This window comes from Moschus berezovskii, chromosome 18 (genome assembly GCF_049115385.1).
Source record: "Moschus berezovskii isolate FMDL1 chromosome 18, NW_MosBer_1.0, whole genome shotgun sequence".
NCBI classification, from domain to species: domain Eukaryota; kingdom Metazoa; phylum Chordata; class Mammalia; order Artiodactyla; family Moschidae; genus Moschus; species Moschus berezovskii.
Window position 1 is genome coordinate 13,136,577 of NC_142477.1, and position 15,398 is coordinate 13,151,974.

The 15,398-nt window shown below is 44.0% G+C and overlaps 1 protein-coding gene across 1 annotated transcript in view; it reads right to left on the reverse strand.

Annotated features, from left to right (window-relative positions):
* SEMA5A (semaphorin 5A) overlaps positions 1-15,398 on the reverse strand; it is a 569,574-nt gene that overhangs the window by 87,844 nt on the left and 466,332 nt on the right. Inside the window, exon 14 of the mRNA XM_055422270.2 lies at positions 3,553-3,734. Coding sequence (XP_055278245.2) covers positions 3,553-3,734 — 182 coding nt within the window. The remainder of the gene's footprint in view (positions 1-3,552; positions 3,735-15,398) is intronic.

The window sequence follows — 15,398 nt, forward strand, 5'->3', positions numbered from 1 at the left end:
TGGAACCCGGTGATGCTATGCATAAAACAGATAACTGATGAGAACCTACTGTACAGCACAGGGGACTCTACTTGATGCTCTGTGGTGACCTAAATGGGAAGGAAATCCAAAACAGAGAAGATATCTGTATACGTCAAACTGATGCACTTTGCTGTACAAGTAGAAACTAATATAACACTGCAAAGCAACTATACTCGTTAAAAAAAAAAAAAGGAACATTTTACTGTGGCCACAGCACTATGCATGGTGCGGGGAAGGGAGGAGAAAAGTGAGTACGGTTGTAAAAAAAAAATGAGCCAACAACGAAACAATATACGGACGACAGAAAACCTACTCATGGCTCACACTGTGTGAGCCACCTCCAAGTTGCTCAGCAGCGGCTATTAGCTGCGTTGGGGTGTTCTGAGCATTCCTGCTAAGTTATTTCAGTCCTCTCTGACTCTTTGTGACCTCATGGACTGTAGCCCGCCAGGCTTCTCTGTCCATGGGGACTCTCCAGGCAAGAACACTGGAGTGGGTTGCCATGCCCTCCTCCAGGGCATCTTCCTGACCCAGGGATCGAACCTGTGTCTCTCACGTCTCCAGTACTGGCAGGTGGGTTCTTCACCACTGGAGCCACCTGGGAAGACCGTTTGGAACGCAGAGCAGAGCTTTGTGATTAAAGACTTGGCTTCTGTCTCCCGGCTACTGTCAGAGCGCATAGTTGTAGACTCTGGTCTGTCTGCCTTTCTCCAGATGCTGAGGGTATTGGCGGTTATAACTCTCAGGTGAGAGAATCTAACACCATCAGGGTCCTGCAGCTACAGAGCTCCCCTTGTGACCAGCTGCGGTCTTTATGGGGCCTGCAGCACAGCACATCCAGCTTCCTGCCTTCTCCTCATCCCCCCGGAGATGCTCAGAACCCTCTCCATACTTCCTGCCCACAACCTCACTGTCAGAGTGGTCGTCCTGACCAACCAGGACAGATGCAGGTTTTGCTCCTAGGAAAAAAGTCCCATTAAAAAAGGTATATGTAGCCATCATTCGGAGAAGGCAATGGCAAGCCACTCCAGTACTCTTGCCTGGAGAATCCCATGGATGGAGGAGCCTGGTAGGCTGCAGTCCATGGGGTTGCTAAGGGTCGGACACGACTGAGCGACTTCACTTTCACTTTCACACATTGGAGAAGGAAATGGCAACCCACTCTAGTGTTCTTGCCTGGAGAATCCCAGGGACAGGGGAGCCTGGTGGGCTTCCGTCTATGGGGTCACACAGAGTCGGACACGACTGAAGTGACTTAGTATTAGTAGTAGCCATCATTGGATGCTGCAGACTTATTTAGATGACAAAAACTCTGTCAAAGCTCCAAGCCTTCCTTGACATTCTACCTTACTACTGAGCTAGTTCGAGTTTTGTCTCTCCATTCCTTCCTCCTTCCCAAAGAATTAGAATTCAGAAGGGGTGTAGACAGTCATGTGTTCACTTTAATTATAAAATTAAACCAGATTTTCATGATTGATAGGAAGTCTGAGTTGGTCCCAGTTTGATAATAGAGTCTGGCTTAGCTAATTACCTTATACTGTAGATTTATTTGCATAAATTGAATGCTCTTAATCTGTAGCTCCAAGATAATGACAAATTTAAATGATGTGATATGAGAGCATTTAATCAAAGATATTATATTTGCCAAATGTATTGAATTAACAATATTTTGAATTCCCCAACACTTTCTGAGTATATTAAGTTAAACAATAACAATGATAAATGAAGAACGGGTTTAACTTAGAGTCATTAGATCAGTCTTTGTAGAGGCTTTCTGATGTACTTTGCACTAATTGAGGAAGTACTTGACATCAGTGGCTGAGTCAAAAAACAAAATCAGTTTGCAAGTTAGGTGGTTTCCACTTTTCTGCTGCCAACAAAACTGAGGCCAACATAAACAAGTGATAAAGGGCATTAAAAACAATCTCTGATGGCCAATTACCACAGTTTTGGCAGATAACTTCAAAGGAATATGTAAACTAATAAGCCCTTGCTGCTGGAAAACCAAGTATTTGCCGTGAACTGGCCTTGTTCACTTGGCCTCTCTCAACTGTCTCTTTCCTTTGACAGCACCAGGGGCTCCCAGTGGTAGAAGTGAGTGAGTGCTATGTTTCCTCCCTCCTGACCCTGCAGTGAGGTGGTTCAAAAGGATGAAGATCAAATCTGGTGACACCCATAAAACCGCAACATGGCCTGTTTTTGCCAGTGACAGAGTCCTAGCTTCCTCTCCCTTGGTCACGCTGAAATGTGCACTCATGAGAGACCCCCATTAAGCAGATGGGATGCTCCTGGCAGCTGAGCATCCTCTTCCGTTACCATGATAGACACGACCCCCGAGTCAGGCAAGGACAGAGATGCAGGCACAGTGTATCAACTCATGCGTTCTTGGATTCCCCTTAAGTCGCCAACCAAAAATTATCACTAATAGCTCATGTACCAGTAAGTGACACTCTCATGTGGATTTGGAAAGCCACATGCACTTTTAGAGGGGCTTCCCAGAGGGCACAGTGGTAAAGAATCTGTCTGCCAAAGCAGGAGATGTGGGTTTGATCCCTGAGTCAGGAAGATCCCCTGGAGAGGGAAATGGCAACCCACTCCAGTATTCTTGTCTGGAAAATCCCATGGATGCAGGAGCCTGGTGGGCTACAGTCCATGGGGTCACAAAGAGTCAGACATGATCGAGTGTTTAGATATTGAAATATGCACTTTAAGAAGCACCTGAGTGTAAGCACCAGTGTAGGATAGCTTTGGAAGTTTCAGAAATGGCCCCTAGAGTCAATATTCCTGAATGTGTAAAGGGCTGGTCTAGGGTAACAACTAAAGCTCCCATGTCCACACAGGTACCTGCAATGGGCCAGCGGCCAATTACAATGTTTATACTTGGACAGTGTGGTTTTTGGATGCCCTCTAAAAGAATGGTGATAAACTAGATACCCTTCATATATTGCAAGTTGTCATTGAATTCTCTTTTCACCAAAAGCTTCAAATGTTGCAGATATTTCTGTTACATCACTATTTGAATGTGTGAATGGAATTTAAATGCCATAGAGATTTGATAGTCACCTTTGCATTTAAAAAATTGATGAGCAGAGTCTAATTTAACATTCAGAAACTGTATGCTTTTCCTTCTAACATTTTGCATACTTGAAACACTTTTCCCAATCTAACAATGAACACATGGATAGCTTTAGATTTACCTAAACATATAAAGAGGCTTAGAATCTGATATGTAATTTTTTAAGTTGAGTTATAGTTGATTTACAATATCATGTTAGTTTTAGTTATATAGCACAGCAATTCAGTTATACAAATCTATGTACAGGATACATACGTATATAAGTGTATTGCAAATTAGATTTTTAATTTAAAATCTCCTCCCACAGATCATGTCATTTTTAAGTGGTCAATGTCTCTATCTTTTTGTGACCTTTCTCTTGAAGAGGGAAGGCATGTATCAGAAGTGATCTCCCAAATGCCTGGACAAGCTGGGTTTACACCTGCGTTTAAGCCCAAGCGTCAGGAGGGACGCACCTGGAGCAGTTTGCGATCTCCATGCGGGGGCCCTGGCACTGCCAGCCGCCACACTGCGGGGCCGGGCTGTCACAGGAGCGGGTGCGGCAGAGGCAGGATCCCACGGCGCTGCCGTCCGTGTGCGTGCAGGGCATCCACGGAGACCATGCGCCAAAGTGCCCGTCCACGGTGAGATTCCTTGTCTAGGAAGCAGATACGGGCAAGGATGTCAGAAAGGGTTAAGGCTGCAAACATAATAAGAGAAAAAAATGAGGTCTCTCACGAGACCATCAGAGCATCTTTGGAATAACTCATTGCAATCAAAAGGAGAGGAAGGGGAAGTATTTCGAAGGAAGGCAGCAGAGGCCACACTGGACAGGGATGGAGTGGAGGAGAGGAGGTGGAGGAAGGAGCTGAAGGGGAGGAGGGAGCAGACGAAAAGGAGGAGGAGGGGGGAAGGTGCTAATCACCTGTCAATCAAACCACGGCAGGGTTGTCTACTCTAGTTCTTTTTTTTAAAATTTATTTATTTTAATTGGAGGCTAATTACTTTACAATATTGCAGTGGTTTTTGCCATACAGTGACATGAGTCAGCCATGGGTGTACATGTGTTCCCCATCCTGAACCTCCCTCCCCATCCCATCCCTCAGGGTCATCCCAGTGCACCAGCCCTGAGCATCCTGTCTCATGTATCGAACCTGGACTGGCGATCTATTTCACATATAGTAATATACATATTTTAATCCTATTCTCTCAAATCATCCCACCCTCGCCTTCTCCCAGAGTCCAAAAGTCTAGTTCTTCTTCTTGCTGTTGTTGTTTTTCATAACAAAATATCTTTTATTTGTGAGGAAGTCATGTAAAACTTATTATGCATAAGTATAAGTTTAAGTATAGTTTTAGGAATCAAATTTAGGACTTTCCTGTGGCTCAGATGGTAAAGCATCGGCCTACAATGTAGGAGACTGGATTTGATCCCTGGGTCAGGAAGATCCCCTGGAGAAGGAGATGGCAACCCACTGCAGTACTCTTGCCTGGAAAATCCCATGAACGGAGGAGCCTGGTAGGCTACAGTCCATGGGGTCACGAAGAGTGGGATACAACTGAGTGACTTCACTTTCACTTGTAGCAATCAAGAATAAAGGACACCCTCTCTCCTCTTCTAAACATGCCAGAACAGAGTGGAGCAGAATAGGCTCCAACTATTGAAGCTAAAGGCAAAGGAGAAAAGGAAAGATATACCCATCTGAATTCAGAGTTCCAAAGAACAGCAAGGAGAGATAAGAAGGTCTTCCTCAGTGATCAATGCAAAGAAATAAAGGAAAACAATAGAATGGGAAAGACTAGAGATCAATTCAAGAAAACTAGAGATACCAAGGGAAACTTTCATGCAAAGATGGGCTCAATAAAGGACAGAAATGGTATGGACCTAACAGAAGCAGAAGACATTAAGAAGAGGTAGCAAGAATACACAGAAGAACTGTACAAAAAAGATCTTCACGACCAAGATAATTACGATGGTGTGATCGCTCATCTAGAGCCAGACATCCTGGAATTCAAAGTCAAGTAAGCCTTAGGAAGCATCACTATAAACAAAGCTAGTGAAGGTGATGGAATTCCAGTTGAGCTATTTTAAACCCTAAAAGATGATGCTGTGAAAATGCTGCACTCAATATGTCAGCAAATTTGGAAAACTCAGCAGTGGCAACAGGACTGGAAAAGCTCAGTTTTCATTCTAATCCCAAAGAAAGGCAATGACAAAAAATGTTTAAACTACCGCACAATTGCCCTCATCTCACACGCTAGCAAAGCAATGCTCAAAATTCTCCAAGCCAGGTCTCAACAGTACATGAACTGTGAACTTCCAGATGTTCAAGCTGGATTTAGAAAAGGCAGAGGAACCAGAGATCAAATTGCCAACAGCCACTGGATCACTGAAAAAGCAAGAGAGTTCCAGAAAAATATTTACTTCTGCTTTATTAACTATGCCAAAGCCTTTGACTGCGGATCACAACAAACTGTGGAAAATTCCTAAAGAGATGGGAATACCAGAGCACCTCACATGCCTCCTGAGATATCTATATGCAGGTCAGGAAGTAACAGTTAGAACCAGACATGGAAAAATAGACTGGTTCCAAATAGGGAAAGGGGTACGTTAAGGCTGTATATTGTCACCCTGTTTATTTAACTTATACACAGAGTATATCATGTGAAATGCTGGGCTGGATGAAGCACAAGCTAGAATCGAAATTGCCAGGAGAAATATCAATAACCTCAGATATACAGATGACATCACCCTTCCTTATGGCAGAAAGCAAAGAACTAAAGAACCTCTTGATGAAGTGAAAGAGGAGAGTGAAAAAGTTGGCTTAAAACTCAACATTCAGAAAACTAAGATTATGGTATCTGGTCCCATCACTTCATGGCAAATAGGTGGGGCAACAATGGAAAGAGTGATAGACTTTTTATTTTGGGGGGCTCTAAAATCATTGCAGATGGTGACTGCAGCCATGAAATTATTTAGATACTTGCTCCTTGGAAGAAAAATTATGACCAACCTAGATAACATATTAAAAAGGAGAGACAGTACTTTACCAACAAAGGGCCATCTAATCAAAGCTATGGTTTTTCCAGTAGTCATGTATGGATGTGAGTTGAATTATAAAGAAAGCTGAGCACCGAAGAATTGATGCTTTTGATTTGTGTTGGAGAAGACTATTGAGAGTCCCTTGGACTGCAAGGAAATCCAACCAGTCCATCTTGAAGGAAATCAGTCCTGAATATTCATTGGAAGGACCGATGCTGAACCTGAAACTCCCATACTTGGACCACCTGATGCAAACAACTGACTCATTGGAAAAGACCCTGATGCTGGGAAAGATTGAAGGTGGGAGGAGAAGGGGATGACAGAGGATGAGATGGTTGGATGGCATTGCCGACTCAATGGACATGAGTTTGAGTAGACTCTGGGAGTTGGTGATGGACAAGGAGGCCCGGCGTGCTGTGGTTCATGCGGTCACAAAGAGTCGGATACAACTGAGTGAACTGAGTGACTGATTGAATATCCAATCCTTGTTCTCTGGGTTTCTCACGTGAGTAGAGGGTCCTGCCATCCCTTGACTGACAAGGCATTAGCATAGTCCCCTCTCCCTCCTTCTCCTGTTTCTTTTCTTCTGACCCTTTCTTGGGATGTTGCTTATACGTGGAATCTTAAAAAATAATGGCACAAAAGAACCTATTTACAAAACAGACATAGAGTCACAGATGCAGAAACCATACTTATGGTTAGAGGGGGCCGGGGGAGTGGGGTTGATATATACACACTAACAACATAAAACAGATAGCTTATAAGGACCTATTGTATAGCACAGGGAACTCCACTCAGTAGTCCATAATGATCTGTATTGGAAAAGAATCTGAAAAAGAATGCATGTACACCTGAAGCTAACACTATATGCCAATAAAAATTAATTGAAAAAAGAAAACATACAATGAAACAAAGAACTGAAGTTAAAACTCACAGATGTACAACTCTTGCATTTTTATGTTCCTTAAAAAATTGAAAGATTAGTCAACTAGTTTTATTTAAGATCTGGCTTGGTCTAAAAAAGTCATTTCAAACTGACATTTAGTTTACATATTAAAAGAATGCCTGTTAGGCAACCAGATATGTCCTAATTGTTAAGCGCATCCCAGTCAAATCCGTAATGTGTCTACCCTCCCAGAGTTCATGAGCCGGCACGGAGGAGCTGGACCCATAATTATTACTGCAAATAAATCCAGTGATGGAGCTCAGAGTAGGGGTGTGGACGAGGAGATGGGGTCTGCTGGGGCTGTGGGGGCAGAGGGCAGCCTGAGTGATGACAAAGGGGACGGATACTGCCACATGTGTGGGCACTAGGCTGCTGTCCCTGGGACGGGAGGAGCTGGCCCAGAGGAAGCAAAGCCGAGAGATGAGCTAGAAGCTTCAGCAGGGTCAGAGCAGAGGGTGCGAGGGGTGTGTGGATGCCCTATGATGTGGATGCTCTGTGACGTGGATGCTGAGAGCCCTAAGAGAGGGGCCTCGATGGTCCCTTGACCCATGGAGACTAGTCCAGGGTAGGTGGAACCACATCATGTAAGCTCAAATCTGACAAGGGGATCTTCCCAGAAACTGATGAGTCCCAAGATTTGAGACTCACGGGACCCAGACTTCAGATCACCCAGCCCTCAGAGGGAATCTCCCATGTGCAAATGGACAGAAGGCATAAAGTCCAAACCTCCTAAATGTAACATGGGAAACTGTGCATTTCTTAGAAAATATGATAAACGAAGAGATGAGGTTACATGTAAGTTACATACTTCGTTTTACCCTCTGCTGTCTGCTGCTCCTACCATCTTGCTCACAAGTTCCTGCCCTGGTTGACTCTGGTGGATTCAAGATTCATCATCCACATGGGAGGGGACTCCATGGAGGAGAGAATTAATTCCTTTGGAGCAAACAAACTGTGACATGACTGAGCAAAGAGTCAGACACGACTCAGCGACTAACATGTGTAACTTGTGAAACAAGCTGTACTTGCGTGTCACAGTTTCAAAACAAAGGTGAAACCATATTTTGTGAAAATCCAGGCAACTTTCCTGGTGGTCTGGGGGCTAAGAATCCAAGCTCCCAATGCAGGGGGCCTAGGTTCGATACGTGGTCAAGGAACTAGATCCCATAACTTGCAACTAAAACCCAGCATAACCAAATAAATAAATATTAAAAATATATATATCCAAGTGAGTTTTATCTCTGCACTGTCATGCCTCCAAATACAACAGGCAAGAGTCCACTGCTAGTGATTTAGTTGCTAAGTCGTGTCCGACTCTTTGCGACCCCATGGACTATAGCTCACCAGGCTCCTCTGTCCATGGAATTCTATAGGCAAGAATACTTGAGTGGATTGCCATTTCCTTCTCCAGGGGATCTTCCTGACCGAGGGACTGAACCCAGGTCTGCTACATTGCAGGCAGATTGTTTACTGACTGTGCCACCAGGGAAGCTCAGCACTAACTGTGTCCATTTCCTCTGACCTGGCTGGTTGCTCATCTCCAGCTGCCACAATGATGACTCTGTCCTTCTTTCTTATCCACACCCCAAGGCTTTATACCCACTTGCCACACCTGGCTCTTTCTATAAGATGTGGTCAAAGGGAGGGGAGAATCCTGCCTGATCCTCTGGATTCTGAGTGATTCATCGGATCCCACCCAAGTGAGTGAAGGTACGGTTCAGTTCAGTTGCTCAGTGTTGTCCCACTCTTTGAGACCCCATGGACTGCAGCACGCCAGGCCTCCCTGTCCATCACCAAATCCTGGAGTTTACCTAAACTCATGTCCATTGATTTGGTGATGCCATCCAACCATCTCATCCTCTGTTGTCCCCTTCTCCTCCTGCCTTCAATCTTTGCCAACATCAAAATCTTTTCAAATGAGTCAGCTCTTCCCATCAGGTGGCCAGAGTACTGGAGTTCAGCTTCAACATCAGTCCTTCCAATGAACACCCAGGACTGATCTCCTTTAGGATGGACTGGTTGGATCTCCTTGAAGTCCAAGGGACTCTCAAGAGTCTTTTCCAAAACCACAGTTCAAAAACATCAATTCTTCAGCACTAAGCTTTCTTTATAGTCCAACTCTCACATCCATACATGATGACTGGAAAAACCACAGCCTTGACTAAATGGACCTGTTGACAAAGTAATGTCTCTGCTTTTTAATATGCTGTCTAGGTTGATCATAATTTTCCTTCCAAGGAGTAAGCGTCTTTTAATTTCATGGCTGCAATCAGCATCCTCAGTGATTTTGGAGCCCAAAAAAATAGTCTGACACTGTTTCCACTGTTTCCCCATTTAGTTGCTATGAAGTGATGGGACCAGATGCCATGATCTTAGTTTTCTAAATGTTAAGCTTTAGGCTAACTTTTTCACTTTCCTCTTTCACTTTCATCAAGAGGCTCTTTAGTTCTTCTTCACTTTCTGCCATAAGCGTGGTATCATCTGCATATCTGAGGTTATTGGTATTTCTCCCAGCAATCTTGATTCCAGCTTGTGCTTCAACCAGCCCAGTGTTCCTCATGATGTACTCTGCATATAAGTTAAATAAGCAGGGTGACAATATACAGCCTTGACGTACTCCTTTTCCTATTTGGAACCAGTCTGTTGTTCCATGTCCAATTCTAACTGTTACTTCCTGACCTGCATACAGGTTTCTCAAGAGGCAGGTCAGGTGGTCTGGGATTCCCATCTCTTTCAGAATTTTCCAGTTTGTTGTGATCCACACAGCTAAAGTCTTTGGCATAGTCAATGAAGCAGAAATAGATGTTTTTCTGAAACTCTCTTGCTTTTTCAATGATCGAGCGAATGTTGGCAATTTGATCTCTGGTTTCTCTGCCTTTTCTAAATCCAGGTTGAACATCTGGAAATTCATGGTTAACGTATTGCTGAAACCTGGCTTGGAGAATTTTGAGCATGACTTTACTAGCGTGTGAGATGAGTGCAATTGTGCGGTAGTTTGAGCATTCTTTGGCATTGCCTTTCTTTGGGATTGGAATGAAGAATGACCTTTTCCAGTCCTGTGGCCACTGCTGAGTTTTCCAAATTTGCTGACATATTAGGTGCAGCACTTTTACAGCATCATCTTTTAGGATTTGAAATAGCTCAACTGGAATTCCATCACCTCCACTAGCTTTGTTCATAGTGATGCTTCCTAAGGCCCACTTATTCCAGGATATCTGGCTCTAGGTGAGTGATCACAACATCGTGATTATCTGAGTTGTGAAGATCTTTTTTGTACAGTTCTTCTGTGTATTCTTGCCACCTCTGTTTGATATCTTCTGCTTCTGTTAGGTCCATACCATTTCTGTCCTTTATTGAGCCCATCCTTGCATGAAATGTTCCCTTGGTATCTGGAATTTTCTTGAAGAGATCTCTAGTGAAGGTGCAAAGGCAGATATTTCCTGAGAAGAAATCATTCCCGTTTCTAAGGTCCATGTAACCCACTGTCCCACCAGGATAAAAAAAAATGCAGCTCCTACTCTGACCATGCTTGAAACTGTGGTGTTGGGGAAGACTCTTGAGCATCCCTTGGACTGCAAGGAGATCCAACCAGTTCATCCTAAAGGAAATCAACTCTGAATATTCTTTGGAAGAACTGATGCTGAAGCTGACCTTCCAATACTTTGGCCACCTGATGCTGGGAAAGACTGAGGGCAGGAGGGGAAGGGGGCTGCAGAGGATGAGATGGTTGGATGGCATCATCAAGTCAATGAACATGAGTTTTAGCAAGCTCCAGGAGACAGTGAAGGACAGGGAAACCTCGTGTGCTGCAGTCCATGGGATCACAAAGAGTTGGACACCTTAGGGACTGAATAACAACAAACTCTGACCATTAGGACACTTCAGTGATTTCTTAGAAACAGAGTCCTACATAACCTTAATTCCCTTTGCTTTCTTTCACAGTAGATTTCAATAATACTTCTCTGAACATAACATATGGATGACAAGCGGGTTACCAATCACTTAGTCTACCAATCAGCCACTGCTTTGGGAGATGTTGCCAGCTGGGAATAGCACTGATTTGTGGACTAGGGAGAATCTCAGAAGTATTGGACTCAAGTCCACATTTATTTCCCAATGTAGATTCAGAATCTTGTGTAAAATTTTGTTAATCACTGCAGCAAGTATTTTGGAATAAGAGACTCATTGTATGACATAGTGTGCTAATAACCATGTGTCCACACAGTATTCTTGCTTGGAGAACCCTATGGATAGAAGGAACAGGCATGCTACAGTCCATAGGATCACAAAGAGTCAGACATGACTGAAGTGACTTAGCATACATGTAAATGCCACACAGAGTGTATGACATTCACACATAAATCAGGCCCAGGAAAATTTCCCTGGTTGCTCAGAAGGTAAAGAATCTGCCTGCCAAAGCACAAGACTCAAGTTTGATCCCTGGGTTGGGAAGATCCCCTGGGGAAGGGATTGGCTACCCGCTTCAGTATTCTGGCCTGGAGAATTCCACAGACAGAGGAATCTGGCATGCTGCAATCCGTGGGGTCATAAAGATTCAGACACAACTGATCGACTAACATTTTCACTTTCACCCTTGTTAAGCAAGTTGCAAGTTAGGACATATATATTATTTGAATCACTCTAGGTATATAAATTTAGATCTAACTTGAGTACTTGAAATCTCTTATACTGAGTGAAATGGTTACGTTACAGTAATATAAGCAAAAAGAACATGAATCAATGTCAATTAACTAGTGTCCTGTCTCTTGGATAAGAGAAATGCGTAAACAGTTTTAAGTAGGGAACTTTTATTGGAAAATAGGTCTCTGTCTTTACTCCATAAAGTCAAGCCTTTCTTCCATTTCAGTCAAAAATTTAATAATATAAATTACATTTTAATTGCTTTTAAAAATACTTCTCTAGGCCTGTTCTATATCAATGCTAATCATTTCATCTAGTTCATTTCTTTCTAAGGGATTTTTTGAAAGAGATGTATAATTAATTAAAATGAGAGTTGGGTAATATAAGATTTCCCATATTCTGCCTAGCAACTTACATAAATCAGAAAAATACACATTTTGCTTTCCTTGCTGCTGCTGCTGCTGCTAAGTCGCTTCAGTCGTGTCCGACTCTGTGCGACCCCATAGATGGCAGCCCACCAGGCTCCTCCATCCATGGGATTTTCCAGGCAAGAGTACTGGAGTGGCTTGCCATTGCCTTCTCCATTGCTTTCCTTAGCTTTGGTCAAAGTGATACGTTTATCATTGTCTATTGTTGAGTGCTTTGCATATTCTTATCAAAAGTGTATCTTGGTAAATAACCAGTTACATTGGATGAGATGGGAGAGATGGTTGTGTGTAATGAAATCACCTCAAATTGGGGGGAAAAAACCCACAGAAAACCTTCTTAAGTGTGTTTTAGGGACAGTGAATCAGAGATCATACCTCAGCCACATTTTCCAAAAAAAGTTGGTAGAGGGGCAGCTCTGAAACCAGGGTAGGGCCACATCATCCCCTGACCTTTCCTGAGTTTGTATCAGAAGCTGTCCTCTCAGCAGAAAGAAGCAACTTTGGTGATAACCCTCTGGTCGCTTCTTAAATATCCAGTCCCCTTCATTTTCTGACCATAGAAACATACAAGAGGTACTTGTTACAAACTAAGTGGGTGAGTGTGTATTTCCCATTATGTAATTAAGCATGTCCCAGATAGCCACTGAAACACCCTTGAGCCCTGGACCAATGACTTTATTGCTTAAGGAGAACCACTGTTATCTTCTGCCCCCTTTTTAAGCATTAAAGCAGTAAGGTCAAACTTCTGCAAGAAGATGTGCTGATTCTTCTAAAACGCATGTCTGAACTTTTAAAGCTACATGTCACATGGCACACTTTGTGTTTTCTTTAGCTGCAAAGAATTTAAAGGGAACACCTCTGTGCTTGTACAGTGTGGTTCAGACAGAAGAAAGGACTTCAAACGGACAGTGGCATGTTTGAACCAGTTTCACAAGACACTGCAGATGCGTTGGCCCCTAAATTCAGAGATCCAGGGCCAAAGAACAAAAAGGACTGGCAGCTCAGCCCACCCCTTTCAAGGCTTTGCTGAGAGCCTGGATGCGGTGATGCACCCTCCCTTAGAGGGAAAAGCCTGCACTTTGTGCCAGCAATTGGGGAATGACACTGGTTTAATCTCCTTAGCCTTCCTCCTTTCACTCTGCCTGCTGGTCTCACAAACAAGGACAGCCTTTGTGACACGTGGCTTAGATAATACAAAGAGCAGGTTCCTTGATAGGAAATCGACAGACTGTTCCGATGCCTCTGGCTGTTTGGAACAGAAGGACCATCACGGATTTAGCATAAGGGATGGTGTCCCTGCTTTCTTACCTCTGTCTTGCAGGGTGAGGCCAGGGCTGATACGAACGCACACGGGCAGTGAGGTGAGGGCCAAGGGACTTTGCTAAATCCTAAATGTGTTGAAGTTAATAGCTGTTGCTCATATTCTCCAAGAAGAGAAAATTAGAACTTGGGATGCCTTACCTGATGGCTCTGAAGACAAAGGAAAAGACTGGATTGTGCAAGTGAGGACCCAGGTAAATATAACAGCAAAGGCAAGCGTGGAATCTGTGTTCTTGGATTCAGAGTCTGACTGTAAACAGAGTGTAGTTTCTCCACATTCCACAGGGTTCCCCGGGGGAATGTACTTTAGGCTGTTTCTCCAGGAGTTCCCTGACCCTGAGCAGTAGGGAAGACACTGTGCCACATGGGGTTCCGTCATACTCTAGTTTGTTTAAAAGCTCTGTCTCCCCGCTTCTGGAATCATTGCTCCCAGGAGACATGGATGGGTGTGGAAGTTGCTATTTTATTAACATTAATGCTACAAAGGGCAAAATAGTCCACACCAAACTCTGGAGACAAAAAATCCAAGAAGTAACAGAGACGTTACATCCCACTTGCAAACCAGCACTATTTTCTCCTAAGATCATACGTGTGTGTGTGTGTGTGTGTGTGTGTGTGTGTGTTCAGTCATGTCCAACTCTTTGCAACCCCATGGTCTTTAGCCTGCCAGTCTTCTCTGTCAGTGGGATTTTCCAGGCAAGAATACTGAAGTGGGTTGCCTTTTCCTGCTCCAGGGATTCTTCCCGACCCAGGGATCAAACTCTCATCTCCTATGTCTCCTGCATTAGCAGGTGGATTCTTTTCTCTTTTTTCCCCCTGAAATTTATGTATATTTAATTGGAAGATAATTGCTTTACATGTTGTGTTGGTTTCCCCATGAATCAGCCATATATTCACACATCCCCATGAATCAGCCACAGGTATACATATGCGCCCTCTCTCTTGAACCTCCCTCCCCCTTCCCAGCCCATCCCACCCCTCTAGGTTGTCACAGAGCACCGAGTTTGGGCTCCCTGGGTTGTACAGCAAATTCCCACCGGCTAACTGTTTTCCATATGGAAAAGTATATGTCTCCACGCTGCTCTGTCAGTTCGCCCCGCTCTCTCCTTCCCCAACTGTGTGCGCAAGTCTGTTCTCTATGACTGCATTTCCACTGCTTCCCTGCAAACAGGTTCATCAGTGCCATCTTTCTAGACTCCACAATAGTGGTGCTAGTCACTCAGTCGTGTCTGACTCTTTGTACCCCACGGACTGTAGCCCACCGGGCGCCGCTGCCCATGGGATTCACCAGGCAAGAATACTGGAGATGATTGTCTTCCTGACACAGAGATTGGACCCGGGTCTCTTGCGTTGCAGACAGATTCTTAACCGTTTGAGCTACAGGGAAGTCCTCTAGATTTCTCATGTATGTGTAAATATATGACAACTGTTTTTCTCTTTTTGGCTTACTTCTCTCTGTATAATAGTCTCTAGGTCATTCACCTCATTAGAACGGACTCAAATGCATTCCTTTTTATGGCTGAGTAATAGTCAAGGCTATGGTTTTTCCCGTGGTCATGTATGGATGTGAGAGTTGGACTGTGAAGAAAGCTGTTCGCCGAAGAATTGATGCTTTTGAACTGTGGTGTTGGAGAAGACTCTTGAGAGTCCCTTGGACTGCAAGGAGATCCAACCAGTCCATTCTAAAGGGGATCAATCCTGGGTGTTCATTGGAAGGACTGATGCTAAAGCTGAAACTCCAATACTGTGGCCACCTCATGCGACGAGTTGACTCACTGGAAAAGACTCTGATGCTGGGAGGGATTGGGGGCGGGAGGAGAAGGGGACGACAGAGAATGAGATGGCTGGATGGCATCACCAACTCTGTGGACATGAGTTTGAGTGAACTCCAGGAGTTGGTGATGGACAGGGAGGCCTGGTGTGCTGTGATTCATGGGGTTGCGG